We start from the raw sequence: 12,427 nt of genomic DNA, 5'->3' as shown, positions 1-12,427 counted from the left end.
CACCGTGAAGCTGCTTTCATCATCTTGACAAACCCAGAAGCTCCTTGGGGAAAAGCTGTGGGGAAGCTTGGGAGTAACAGCACACATGGTCAATGCAAAATGCCTCCATTCAGGTCTTGACAACTGGGAAAAATTACCAGGTTGTGTCAATCAGTTGTCCCCAACTTGGTGTCCTCTAGGACTACTGCTCCTGTGGTTCACAGCCTTGTTGTAGATAGTGCCCTGGAGTGCCCCAGGTTGGGAGGACTGCTGTCACCATTACATGGGTCAGGGGTGTCACGCAGGGTCCTTCCAACTGTGTTCTGCAGAACCCTCCGGTTCCATGAGAATTTAATGGGCTTCCATAAAAGACTAAGTGGGAGGAGGGATTTTCACTCAAATGCAGCCAATTTTATGTCACTATACCTTTGCCTCTTGATCAGGGCTTCTGGGAATTTTTAAAATATACGTACTGTATAAACCCACGGATAAGCTGAGAATTCTAGGTTCCAAAATACAATCCCAAAATTGGGTTCAGCTTATCTGTGGATGGGCTTATTCACAAGTATCTACGGTAATAAAGTACCTGCAGTATGTATACTGATGGATAAGCCCATCTGCGGATAAGCCGACCCCCACATTTTTAACTGAAATACCATGAAAAGTGCACCACCCGCAGATAAGCAAATTGTGAAAATTAAAACATATGGAAGTTCTGAGGGTCGGCTTATCCACAGATGGGCTTATTGGTGAGTATAAACAGTACAGGCTCCACAGCTTGAAACCCCTTGGTCTAATGATTATGTTCCACTTCTTGCTGCTTCCCTTGACATGTGAGACAGCTAGAGAGTTTTTGAGCCCCAGAATTCCCCATGAGCAACACTGAGAGCCCTCTTATTCACTCTCTTCCCCTTGAGCCTCGAGACCTTCAGGGGTGTGCCAGGGGAACCAGGTCAATAAGCCGACAAAACTGTAATGGAGATTGCTGGTGAAGAAGAGGGGGGCCCTCTCCAGCGGGAAAAGCGCATCTCTTTGGCTCCCAATCAAGAAGACCAGAAGAGAACCACATTAGCTTTCTGGGGGTTTTCTAGTGGAGTTTGCTAGTGCCTTTCAGGTTAGCAGGATTTTGTCTAGTAAAGCAGAACAATAAACACTACAGCTAATTTTCTGGTCTCAGCGTGGTTCTTCACTCTATATCCTGACAAAAACCTATTGGCCTCCACCATTTACCAGCCTATTATGAAGCCAGTAGTCCACATTTCCAAGTTATTTGCAGAGAAAGTGCAAGCAGCATGGAAACAGGCTGTTGGAGGTCATCAGAAAACACTTCTTCAGGGGGCCTTGGTGAAGGAGGGGTGTAGCCATCCCTACTCCGCCAGGCCCCTTGAGAGTAGTGTTTCTCAAACTTGGCAACTTGAAGATGTGTGGACTTCAACTCCCAGAATTCCCCAGCCAGCATGGGGAATTCTGGGAGTTGAAGTCCACACATCAAGCTGTCAAGTTTGAGAAACACTGTTCTAGAGCTATGCAGGGCTGCCTGGGGCAGGGTGGCAAAAAGTGTCAAGAAGGACAACTGAAACCCACCCCGCTTTTTTTACATGCATCATAATACACATAAAGAAGGGGCAGCTGCGTCTTGACTTTTTTGACCCTCCCATGGATGCCACTGTATCTCATGACTGCAGAACAAGGGACAAAAAGAAACTAAGGGAATTGTGGAGGAAGACTGGAGAGAGCTCCCTCTTCTCTGAGCCCCAATTCCATGTAGCTGCAGGGCATCTGGGACGACCTGGGGCTACCAAACACAGTGTTACTTGTGAATCTATGACTGGCTTCTCATGACAGCTTGAACCACAATCTAGCTGCCAGAAACCCAGCTGGTGCGGGTGCTTTATGATTCAGCTTATTTCATAAGCCAAGAAAATAGGAAGAACTGAAAGAACCTGGTATGCATATCCTGCAAATACAGCTAATATTCTGCCCAGGTGGCCTGGTGCATACGCTGCCTTTGTGTGGGCAACCCACAACAGCCTCCTCAACAGCCAAGCCAGCACAGAAAGGTTGTGTCAAGACTCTGAAGGGGGGAAAAATCCAAAATACTGGTCTGGAGAGGGTCAGGGAAAAAGGCAATCCACCTATCACGGTGTCAGGTTGAGCTGCAGAAAGCACATAAGGAAAGACAAAGAAGAAGGAAGAAGGAAAGAAAAATCAAATGCACAGTGGGAGAAGGGAAAGGAAATCGGATACAGGCTTGATGGTTGCTAGGCAATTAGCTGTTCATTCTTTGCAGTTCCTCTTTAAATGTTTGCCAAGGAGGAACCAGATCCAAGCATTGCTCTGGAACAAGTAGGGTAGCATCTCTCTTGAATGGCATGCCTGGAACAGACAGACCAAGCCAGGATGACCCTGCATTCCCATCAGCGGGCTGAAATGGTTGGTGCCACAGGCAACTGGTAGAAGCCACAATGCCACCTGGGTTGTGATGTTAGTGCAGAAACAAAGCACGTTATGAAATGTGTGCCATTGGTGTGATGATGTTGTGATGTGCATGACCTCCCTTGCCTCCTTCCCTCTCCTGCAGATTGTTTTGTAAGATTTATATCCTGCTTCAGGATGAATAACTATAGAGAGATGCCAATGGATGGAGTCCAGCTCAGCAAACAATGAACTCAGTTGAACACTATGTACCAATTGCCTTAAAACATGTGGATCTCATGACAAGCTAAGGCTCTGTAGTAAGCTAACAGGACTACATTTGACCCCATTGTACCCTTGTTGTACTCCCTCCCCTTGTTGCCCCCAAATACCATTGTTGTGCATAGTCATTAACCAAGTTTGGAGGGTTATCTGAAGCCACCTGCACTGCATGGAGTTGGAACGGACATCAGTTTGGGTTTACAGCTTGGTTCTTACAACCAAACAAGGATAGCTATGTTCTCACAGCCTACACAGTATTGTGTAAAATTCCCAGATTGGCTGAAGGTCCACCCAGGATGGGAGGAAGATAGTGTGTGTTTAGCCCTGTCAAGGTAAAATGGGGCTTAGCAAATTGTGTGAACACAACGGAAGTGTGGTGGTTTGAACCACTGACAAATCAGAAAAGTGAAATTCAGGGAAGAAAAGTTAGATAAGAACTTCCATGGTGTTTTGGATCTTTCAAAGAAGTTAAATTTAGGGGTTAGGAAGGATTGGCTGAGCAGAAGATGGACACTTGTGGGAGTTGTAGTCACAAAGCTACATGTTCAACAACAACTCACCACTGAGTCCATGTTACTATATGTAATGGGGTCTATACAGGTAGTCCTCACTTACCAAACACTTGTTCAATGACCATTCGAAGTTGCGACAGTGCTGAATGAGCAGTGCTTACACCTGGTCCTCAAAGTTCTGGCCACTGCACCACCCCCATGGGTCATGTGATCGCAATCTGGGCACTTGGTAACCAGCTCATACTTAAAACAGTTGCAGCGTCCCACAGTCACATGATCACCATTTGTCACCTTCCCTGTCAGCTTTCCCTGCCAAGCAAAGTCAATGGGAACGCCAGCAGGGAAGGTCACAAGTCACTCGGGTAAGTCTCCCCCATCCTGCAGCGGCCACCCCGGGCCCAAAACCACTTGCATGCCACTGCAGCCCCCTGCACACCCTCCCCCACCCAGCAGCAGCCACTTACCTGCCTGCTGGCCTGCTTGCAAGGCACCTGGGACTTGCAACTTCCTGCTGGCTTCCCCACTGATTTTAGTTGTTGGAAGCCATCAGGAAGTTGCAAGGAGGTCCTCGCTTAATGACCCACAATCTCTCTTAACGATGGCAATGGGGACTGCCAGGATTGCTGTCACTAAGCGACGTGGTCATGTGTCGTTGCACTTTATGACCGCATTGCTCGGCAACGGAAATTCCAGTCCCAATTACTATCATTAAGTGAGGACTACATGTATCTAAACTGGATGAACTTAATCTCAGCCAGCAGGCTCTCATGGAAAGAGGTGGGATTGAGGAGGTTCAGAAAGGTCTTGGACTATGGTGGATTTTGATGGCAGGTCTATAACTCTGTGACATCCTTTTTAATTCCCTTCTCCCAAGTTTCCTTTCCCAGACCTCAGGAATGACTGGATTCTCTCATTGTTCCAGCAGATGACGGGATGGTTAGTGACAATGAGAATGGGAATGAGGAGAAGGAAGAAGGGGAAGAGAAGGTGGAGCCACAGCAAGCGGGAGGAAGAGAAGCTAATGGCAGTTGAGAAGGTTGGTGCCCAGCAGGATCCACCACAACAGAAGTCCAAGAAGGTCCCTGAGTCTGAGCAGAAGGCCAACACCGAAGGCCCATGTCAGTCCCTATCAGGTGAGAAGCCTAAGAGAAAGAAGCAAGGCCAGTTGCTCACTCACTGTAGCTTTAAGAAATTCTTTCCGCATAGCCATCATGGGCTGCTGGGCCACCCTAGCTGGTGCCACGATTGTGGCAAGGGCTCTGGCTTTGGAAAGTGTTGCTGGAGGCAGAGTGGAGTCAGCACGGAGAAACCTCACAAGTGCAACAAATGTGGCAAGGGCTTCCGGCTGAACTCCACTCTGGTAACCCACCAGCAACGCCACACAAGGGCTAGGCCCTACCATCGTGCCACATGCAGCAAGAGCTTCAGCGTTGGCTCGGCCTTTATCCAGCACCAGCACGTCCACCTGGGCAAGAAAAGCGGCCCTGGCCCAGAAGAGCCCTGCCAGTGCAACATGTGCGGAAAGAGTTTTGGTGTCCGGCACATCTGATCAAGCACCAAAAGCAACACCTGGAAGAGAAGCCCTACAAATGTGGGGAGTGTGGCAAAGGTTTCAACTGGAACTCTCATTTGGGGCGCCACCAGCGGATCCACACTGGCGAGAAGCCTTATGTCTGTGAGGACTGTGGCCGGGCTTTTGCCTGGAGCTCACACTTTGACCGCCACCAACGTGTACATTTGGGCAGCATCCCAGCACCTGCCCCCTGTACATGTCGCTTGACTGGGACCACGGCCTTGGTTAGCAAAGTCAGCACCAAACCTCACCAGTGCAGCGACTGCGGCAAAGAGTTCAACAAAAACGCGGCGCGGTCTAAGCATCGGCGCGCTCACCACGCTGCAGACAAACCGTACTTCTGCAAAGAGTGTGGCAAAAGCTTTGGATTAGACACAGCCTTGCTGCAGGACTGGCACACAGACCATCCCAATGGCTCTGCCAAGCCTTACACTTGCCAGGAGTGCAGCAAGAGTTTTGCCTGGAGTTCCCACCTCGACCGACACCAGCGTATCCATGCTGGGGATAAGCCCTACCACTGTGAGGACTGTGGCAAGAGTTTCTCACAGAGCTCCCACTTGGACCGGCACCGGCATGTGTACCGGAGCGCTGAGCACCCACCCCGCCACTGTCTGGACCGTGGCTTCCTGGGAACGAGGCGGAAGCATCCTCGAGGGACCTGGCAGGCCTGCAAATGCAGCAATTGTGGGAAGCCCTTTTTGTGGCAGCACCCAGCCTGCAGTGAGGGTGGGAGGGGTGGGCAGGAGGCAGTGCGCTGTCAAGGCACACAGACAGGTGAGAAGCCCTATTCTTGTATCGACTGTGGGAAAGGTTTTGCCCAGAACTCAGCGCTGGTAAAGCATCAGCGGACGCACACTGGCGAAAAACCTTATAAATGCCACAAGTGTGGCAAGAGTTTCAGTGTGCGCTCTAATCTGCTGAAGCACCAGCGCACCCACCTGGGTGAGAAGCCTTACAAATGCAGTGACTGCGGCAAGGGCTTCATCCAGAAGTCGGACCTGACCATCCACCGGCGCATGCACACCGGGGAGAAGCCCTACAAATGCAGCCTCTGCGGCAAGGGCTTCAGCCGCAGCTCCCACCTGAACCGCCACTGGCGCACCCGCAGCGCAGGCAGCGAGCGGGCCTCCTCGGCTGGGCTGGCCCCCTGCCCGTCGCTCGCCCCCGGCCCCCACGAGCCCTCCCCTCCTCCGCCCACCGGCCCGGTCTTCCCCGCCTCCTTTCCACCCTCCAGCCCCCTCCCTCCCTCGCCGGCCTTCCCTCCCTCGCCCTCCCCTCTCCCCTCCCTCCTCTGGAGCTGCCTTGGGCCCTCCCCTTCCCATCCCGGGCCTTCTCCCACCCAGCCTTTCCCTCTTCAGCTGCATCTGGTGCTCAGGCTTCTTCTTTGATGAACTAGCCCCTCGCACACATGTTGCTTTCCATCCTTTATCCTTTGAACATTTCAGGCCCAGCCCAAGAATGACAAGGAATCAGTCCAGCCAAACTTCAGTTCTTTATTTGCTCACACCGTGTAGACAGAATCTTGCCAGACTAAAGCGACCCTATCTAACCCAGGGGAAATAACCTGGGAAGGCTCTAGGGTGGGGCTATCCTGAACCTCTTAGTTTTCCCACATTACAGCTCTGGGCTGTGTTGTCTCTTATCTCGCTCCCCTCCCTGGAATGTGCTCCCTCCTTCCTGAGAACCAGCCACGTTACCGAAGTCCATCACAGAGCACCTTCCTGCCAGAGAGCCTTCGTGAAGTAGCGTGCAAGTGTCATGGTACCCTACCTGCTCTCTATTTCTTGTAGTTCCCTTCCTAATTACTCTTGTGTCTTGCTTGTGGGCTTCCAAGAGACATCTGCTTAGCTGCTGTGGGAACAAAATGTTACGCCTTGGTGACCTTGACCTGATCCAGCCCGTTCTTCACTGCTCTTCTTCCAACCTCCAAGACGTTGGCTCAACAGTCAACTGCCTTCCTTTCCGTGTCTCCCTCCACAGACTCTTTATTTGTAAAGATGATCTCATCTCTTTCTGAGAAATTCTCACTCATTTGTGTCTCCCAATCTTCTTGTGCTTTCTGTTATTCATCACAGCTGTCCTGTTCATCCTCGTAAATTCCTGAACTACTTTTCCAGGGAATTATCTTGTCAGGGTACACGATACAGACCACCATGAAGAGATTCTGTTCTGTGAATGTGATGTTACAATGCTGCCCGTCTTTCATTTTCAAACATTTTTCCTCTCCCTGTTGTGGTGGGACTGGTTCCAGTTCCAGCTGCATCCTTCGTTGGCTTCCTTTATAGGACATCCAAGTTTCTTCAGCATCCTCCAGTACGCCGGTGGGCACCAGGCGAGAATGGAGAACCTCGTGGTACATACAGACGTATGTTCAAAATCTTTGAACTCCAGGAAAACAGCCTTACCACCAAGGGAAGTGAACGGGGTGCGGGTAGGGCTCCGTGAAGCACGAGCCTGTTCTTTGAGATGGAGAAGGCAGTACAGCAGGTCCCCGGTTTAAGAGCGAGCTCCATTCCTAAGTCTGTCCTTAAGTTGAATGTGTATGTAAGTCGGAACAGTTACTTATTTTTTTATAAGAATTTTATTAAGTTTCAAGCAAAGATAAAAACCACAGAAAAACAAAAAAACTTCAAAGAAAAAAAAGAAAAAACTAAAAAAAAGTGTAGAGACACAAGAGAAAATTTTTTTGAAAGTTACAAAAAGAGGTGACTTCTGACTTTTAACAGCAAGGTAAAGGTAAAGGTTTCCCTTGACGTAAAGTCCAGTCGTGTCCGACTCTAGGGGGCGGTGCTCATCTCCGTTTCTAAGCCTTAGAGCCGGCGTTGTCATAGACACTTCCGGGTCATGTGGCCAGCATGACGACACGGAACGCCGTTACCTTCCCGCCGAAGCGGTACCTATTGATCTACTCACATTTGCATGTTTTCAAACTGCTAGGTGAGCAGGAGCTGGGACGAGCAACGGGAGCTCACCCCGCCGCACGGTTTCGAACCGCCGACCTTCCAATCGGCAGCTCAGCGGTTTAACCCGCAGCGCCACTGCGTCATAAAGGATATACAAAAATATCCATAATCAATCCCATACTCTATATTAAACCAAAATCACATTATTTCTATAAATCATTCCATTGGCACATTATAAAAATCACTAAATACAGTTCCTCTCTCCCCTTATATTAAAAGGGAAAAGAAAAGAAAAAAAATATATAAACCTTCTAATCAACTTCCCCCCAATAACATTTATTTAATTATTTCCTTCCTACTACTATTCTATACATTTCTGTCTACTATAATAAAGATGAAACTAAAAAACATATAAATTGTCTGGCATTGTACTTGATAATACAACAATTGCAATAACCTTAATCATATTAAACCCAAAACTATCCAAATAAACATTTTTTATTATACCTTAATAATCTTAATCCAAATAAATAAAGATAAATCAGCCAACCCCTAAAAGCAATCCAGATAAATATTCTTAAGCCCTTATCCCACTTCAAAATAAACCAGAGCATTTACATATCCCCACAATGGACACAGAGCTTTTTTCTTTAAAAAATCGAACAGCCCAACTGCCCCTGTCAAAGATATGAAAGAATTCCAGAATGTGTTTACATAAGCGAAAATGAGATACGCAGACAGTTCCCCAGGGAAAGTAGAGGCAGAAAACTGATAGTTCAAAACAGCCAATTCAACGTGTAGGAAAATGCTGATATCTTCAAATTTAGTACAAAAATAGTAACAGGGAGACATTTATTTATTTATCATATTTCACCACTGCCTATCTCCCCCCAAGAGAGGGACTCTGGGCAGTTTATTATTTACTCTCAATCCTCCTTAATATTTGGAGGGAAAACAAAGCCCAAATCTTAAAAAAAAAAAATTCTTAAAAAATTAATCCCCAAAATAACAATAAGCACCAAGACAGCCCGCTTCTCCGTGCTGTAGAAAGTCTTTCTTAGGGTACGCATACTTAAAAGAAATATAAATTGGGTGATTGGGAAATGGGGTGGCTGGTCTTAGTGTCTCTTTAAACCAAGTGCGGCTTGGAAAATGGTGACGTCCCAACCTCCTGGCTAGCTCTTACCAGTTGAACACGAACACTGTTTGCGATCTTCTGGCTGTAAGCAGCCGTCCAGAGGATTCCAGGTGATTCCTGGAGTTTTTGTTTTTCTGGAAAAAACACTCCTGGGCTTCAGGAAAAACCTGCCTCAGCCCCAAAAAACTGCCATGTTGTCAGTTCTGTCCGCTGAGCCCACGGGCACAGCTGTTCAGTCCACCATGTCCCCACCGGAAGTCCAGAAGTCAGAACAGTTATTTAGCATCAGTTAATCAAATGTTTGTCTAAGTCAGTGTTTCTCAACCTTGAGAACTTTAAGCTGGGTAGACTTCAACTCCCAGAATTCCCCAGCCAGCCATGCTGGCTGGGGAGTTCTGGGAAGTCCACCCATTGAGAAACACTGGTCTAAGTATATATTTTACCTTTCTATGCATATTAAAAAAAACAAAACAAGGGACGCGGTGGTGCTGCGGGTTAAACCACTGAGCTGCTGAGCTTGCCGATCGGAAGGTCGGCAGTTCGAATCCGCGTGATGGGATGAGCTCCTGTTGCTAGTCCCAGCTCCTGCCAACCTAGCAGTTTGAAAACATGCAAATGTGAGTAGATTAATAGGTACCGCTTCGGCGGGAAGGTAACGGCGTTCCGTTTAGTCATGCCGGCCACATGACCACAGAGGAAGCGTCTATGGACAAACGCCGGTTCTTCGGCTTTGAAACGGAGATGAGCACCGCCCCCTAGAGTCAGACATGACTGGACTTCATGTCAAGGGAAACCTTTACCTTTACCTATGCATATAAAATACTTAAGAAACACTTCCAAATACACTGAAACATCTTAAACATAATAATACACAAAGCAGTACTGTGTATTTAACCTGAAACACTGCACTTAACATGAATTTTTAATATAATAGTCTTTATGGAATTCCATTCTTAACTAGGAGTTGTCTGTAAACTGGAATGTTCTTAAACCGGGCACCTGCTGTATTCTCAAAAAGGCCATGCTGCTTACCTCTCACTTGGACCGTCCACTGGGGGGGGGGCGGGGTTGTCAAAAAATCAAGATTGTGCCGATGGCTGCACAATCAAAGCTCTGCCCCTTTTTTTATGGGCAATATGTACTGCCATCTTGACTTCTTTGGATTCACACATGCCTCACCAGGCAGACACTCCTGCCCAGCACACTAAGCCCAAATACTCCAGGCTATTCATTTAGTCATCCTGCCTCCCCCCATACGTCTCAGATATTTCACAAGGCGTAAACAATCAATTCATTGTATGGCAGAAAGCAGGTGCATAAGACAGATCCTGCTGGATCACCCCAAACATTGGATCAGTCCTGAAACCATTCCCCACAATGTCTAAACACAGCCTCTGGGAAGCCGCAAGCAGAAGATGAGCCAGGAATCCCCTACGCTATTGAAGAGTGTGTTACCCCCCAAGATTAACCCCCATTTATTCCCAAGGGTGGCCAACAGCTGCTGATGGACCTGGTCCCTGCTGGCTTCTCTAATCTCATTAGAAGAACCCCCTATATCTAGGAGAGATATAAGAACCCCCTAATCTCATTAGAAACCCCCCCATATTTGTCTGTTAGCATCTTCTGTGTGAGGGCAGTTTCTGCTGTTTGGAGTGAACAAAGTATGTTTTTTCTAAATTCCACTGTTAAGAGAAAAGAGAAGATGGTGGTTCTCTCCATTTCCTGTATTGTCTGTTTTGTTGCCCCCAGCCATCTTATCTTGTGCAAAAACAGCCCTCATCCCCTTTTGATGGCCAAAGGCTGCTGGAGGGAAGAGAGTACATTGTGAACGCAGCTTGTAGGAGGCCACGTCATGCATTTGGTAGGGATTCCCTGTTTAATCTGTTATCGTTTTATTAGTGGGGGGAAAGTTGGGGGTTGATTAATTTTTAAATACTATGTTACTTCTGTTCCAGGCTTTAAGTAGCAGGATTTTCTTGTGATACCTGCTTCAAAATAATGGGAAGCCACACCACTAATTTACAGCAATCATCTTGCAGGTATTTAATAATGTGGTCAAAGAGGGCTCTGGAAACTTAAAAAAGAGGGGGGACTTAATATGTCAATCATTGTAAATTTTCTTGGAGGCGATTCCATGAGGCTTACAGATAGAAGACTATAGAACTGCTACCTAAGTGTAGCAAAAGAGCTTGGCAATTGCCAGGATTTGAAGGACACCTTCCACAAAGCTATTTTAAAACGTTCCTTTGAAAATGCAGATTTCCACACAGTCTTGAAAGCAAATGTTAATATCTAAAGACACTGAAAGATCTCTTGTTTCTTAAATGGAGACTTCTGGACATGTAGCCTTCTCAGAATTGGGGCACCATGTATGTTGGCAAGAGAGTAAATGCTCATCTTTGGCACAGGTGCAGGCACATGTCTGCACTGTACTGTGCAAAGACGAGAAAAATAGTGTGCTCTGTGAATTCAGTCAGTTTGCCTAGTTTATGTTTCAGGGTGCTGTGAATGTCGCTATGGGTGGATGGGACCCTGGAGGTCTTCTAGTCCACGTTCTGCCCAGGGCAGGGACCCTTGCACCATTCCAGACACCATGTCCAATATTTGCACCTGATGGAGCACCTGATTCCAGGAGGCATACTGTCCCGCCTCTTGAGAGCTCTCACAGGAAATTCCTCCTTATTTTGAGTTTGGATCTCTCTTTATAAAGCTTCCATCCATTGGATCTTGTCTTGGTTTTCTGCTCTCTTAGAGAAAGAAGTTTCATTTTTTTATTTACGCCAAAGCAGCCCTGAAGGTAAATTCCTTCCTTCCTTCCTTCCTTCCTTCCTTCCTTCCTTCCTTCCTTCCTTCCTTCCTTCCTTCCTTCCTCCCTCCCTCCCTTCCTTCCTTCCTTCTTTCCTTCCTTCCTCCCTCCCTCCCTCCCTCCCTCCCTTCCTCCCTTCCTTCCTTCCTTCCTTCCTTCCTCCCTCCCTTCCTCCCTTCCTCCCTTCCTCCCTTCCTTCCTTCCTTCCTTCCTTCCATCCATCCATCCTTCCATCCATCCATCCATCCAAGACAGAAGCACTGCTAGAAAAACATAACAGTACTGAGACTATTCTTGATTTTAATTTTTATGTATTTTTCATTTAAAATAAATTCATGGAAAGTTGGCATGCCGCAAAGACCAGTCTCTTCCATCATCTCTTGATCTTTAGGCCCCACAACTCTGTAGGAGTTGTGGAAAATTAAAATGATAAATGGCTGCAGTTGGTGGTGCTGAAGGATCATCACTTGCTTACTGGGATGGGTGGGGGTGCTGTGGTAGGGAGGAAGAGGAGATAACAGTAATGTGGAGGAGCTAAAGGGGTATTTGGGGACTGGCTGAGCCTATTGTGGCATCCTCCAACTTGCTACTGGCCCCAGATGGTTTCTTAACCCTATAAACAGGCTGGCCAAGCTGGAAAATTTAAGATTTGCCACCAGTGAAGCAGCAATCCTGTTTCCCTTTTGTGAGGTTCAGGAAGCAACGGCCCCAAGGTGAAATCCAGCCTACAGATGGATGCCAACACCTTTCCTACCCCGAAGTAAAAGGGTTACTGACAGGTGGTCTGCAAGGCATGGTCAAAAAAGTCAAGATGGCAGC

At 47.6% G+C, this 12,427-nt stretch overlaps 1 protein-coding gene across 1 annotated transcript in view; it reads left to right on the top strand.

Annotated features, from left to right (window-relative positions):
* The first annotated feature begins 4,134 nt into the window (after positions 1–4,134).
* Positions 4,135–12,427, top strand: part of LOC134489944 (zinc finger protein 345-like) — a 46,164-nt gene continuing 37,871 nt past the window's right edge. Inside the window, exons 1-2 of the mRNA XM_063292819.1 lie at positions 4,135–4,548; positions 4,605–5,794. Coding sequence (XP_063148889.1) covers positions 4,135–4,548; positions 4,605–5,794 — 1,604 coding nt within the window. The remainder of the gene's footprint in view (positions 4,549–4,604; positions 5,795–12,427) is intronic.

Source organism: Candoia aspera, chromosome 2, assembly GCF_035149785.1.
Source record: "Candoia aspera isolate rCanAsp1 chromosome 2, rCanAsp1.hap2, whole genome shotgun sequence".
Lineage (NCBI taxonomy): Eukaryota > Metazoa > Chordata > Lepidosauria > Squamata > Boidae > Candoia > Candoia aspera.
Note: the sequence above shows the minus strand (reverse complement) of the source record. Positions and strands in the feature narration are given on the sequence as shown.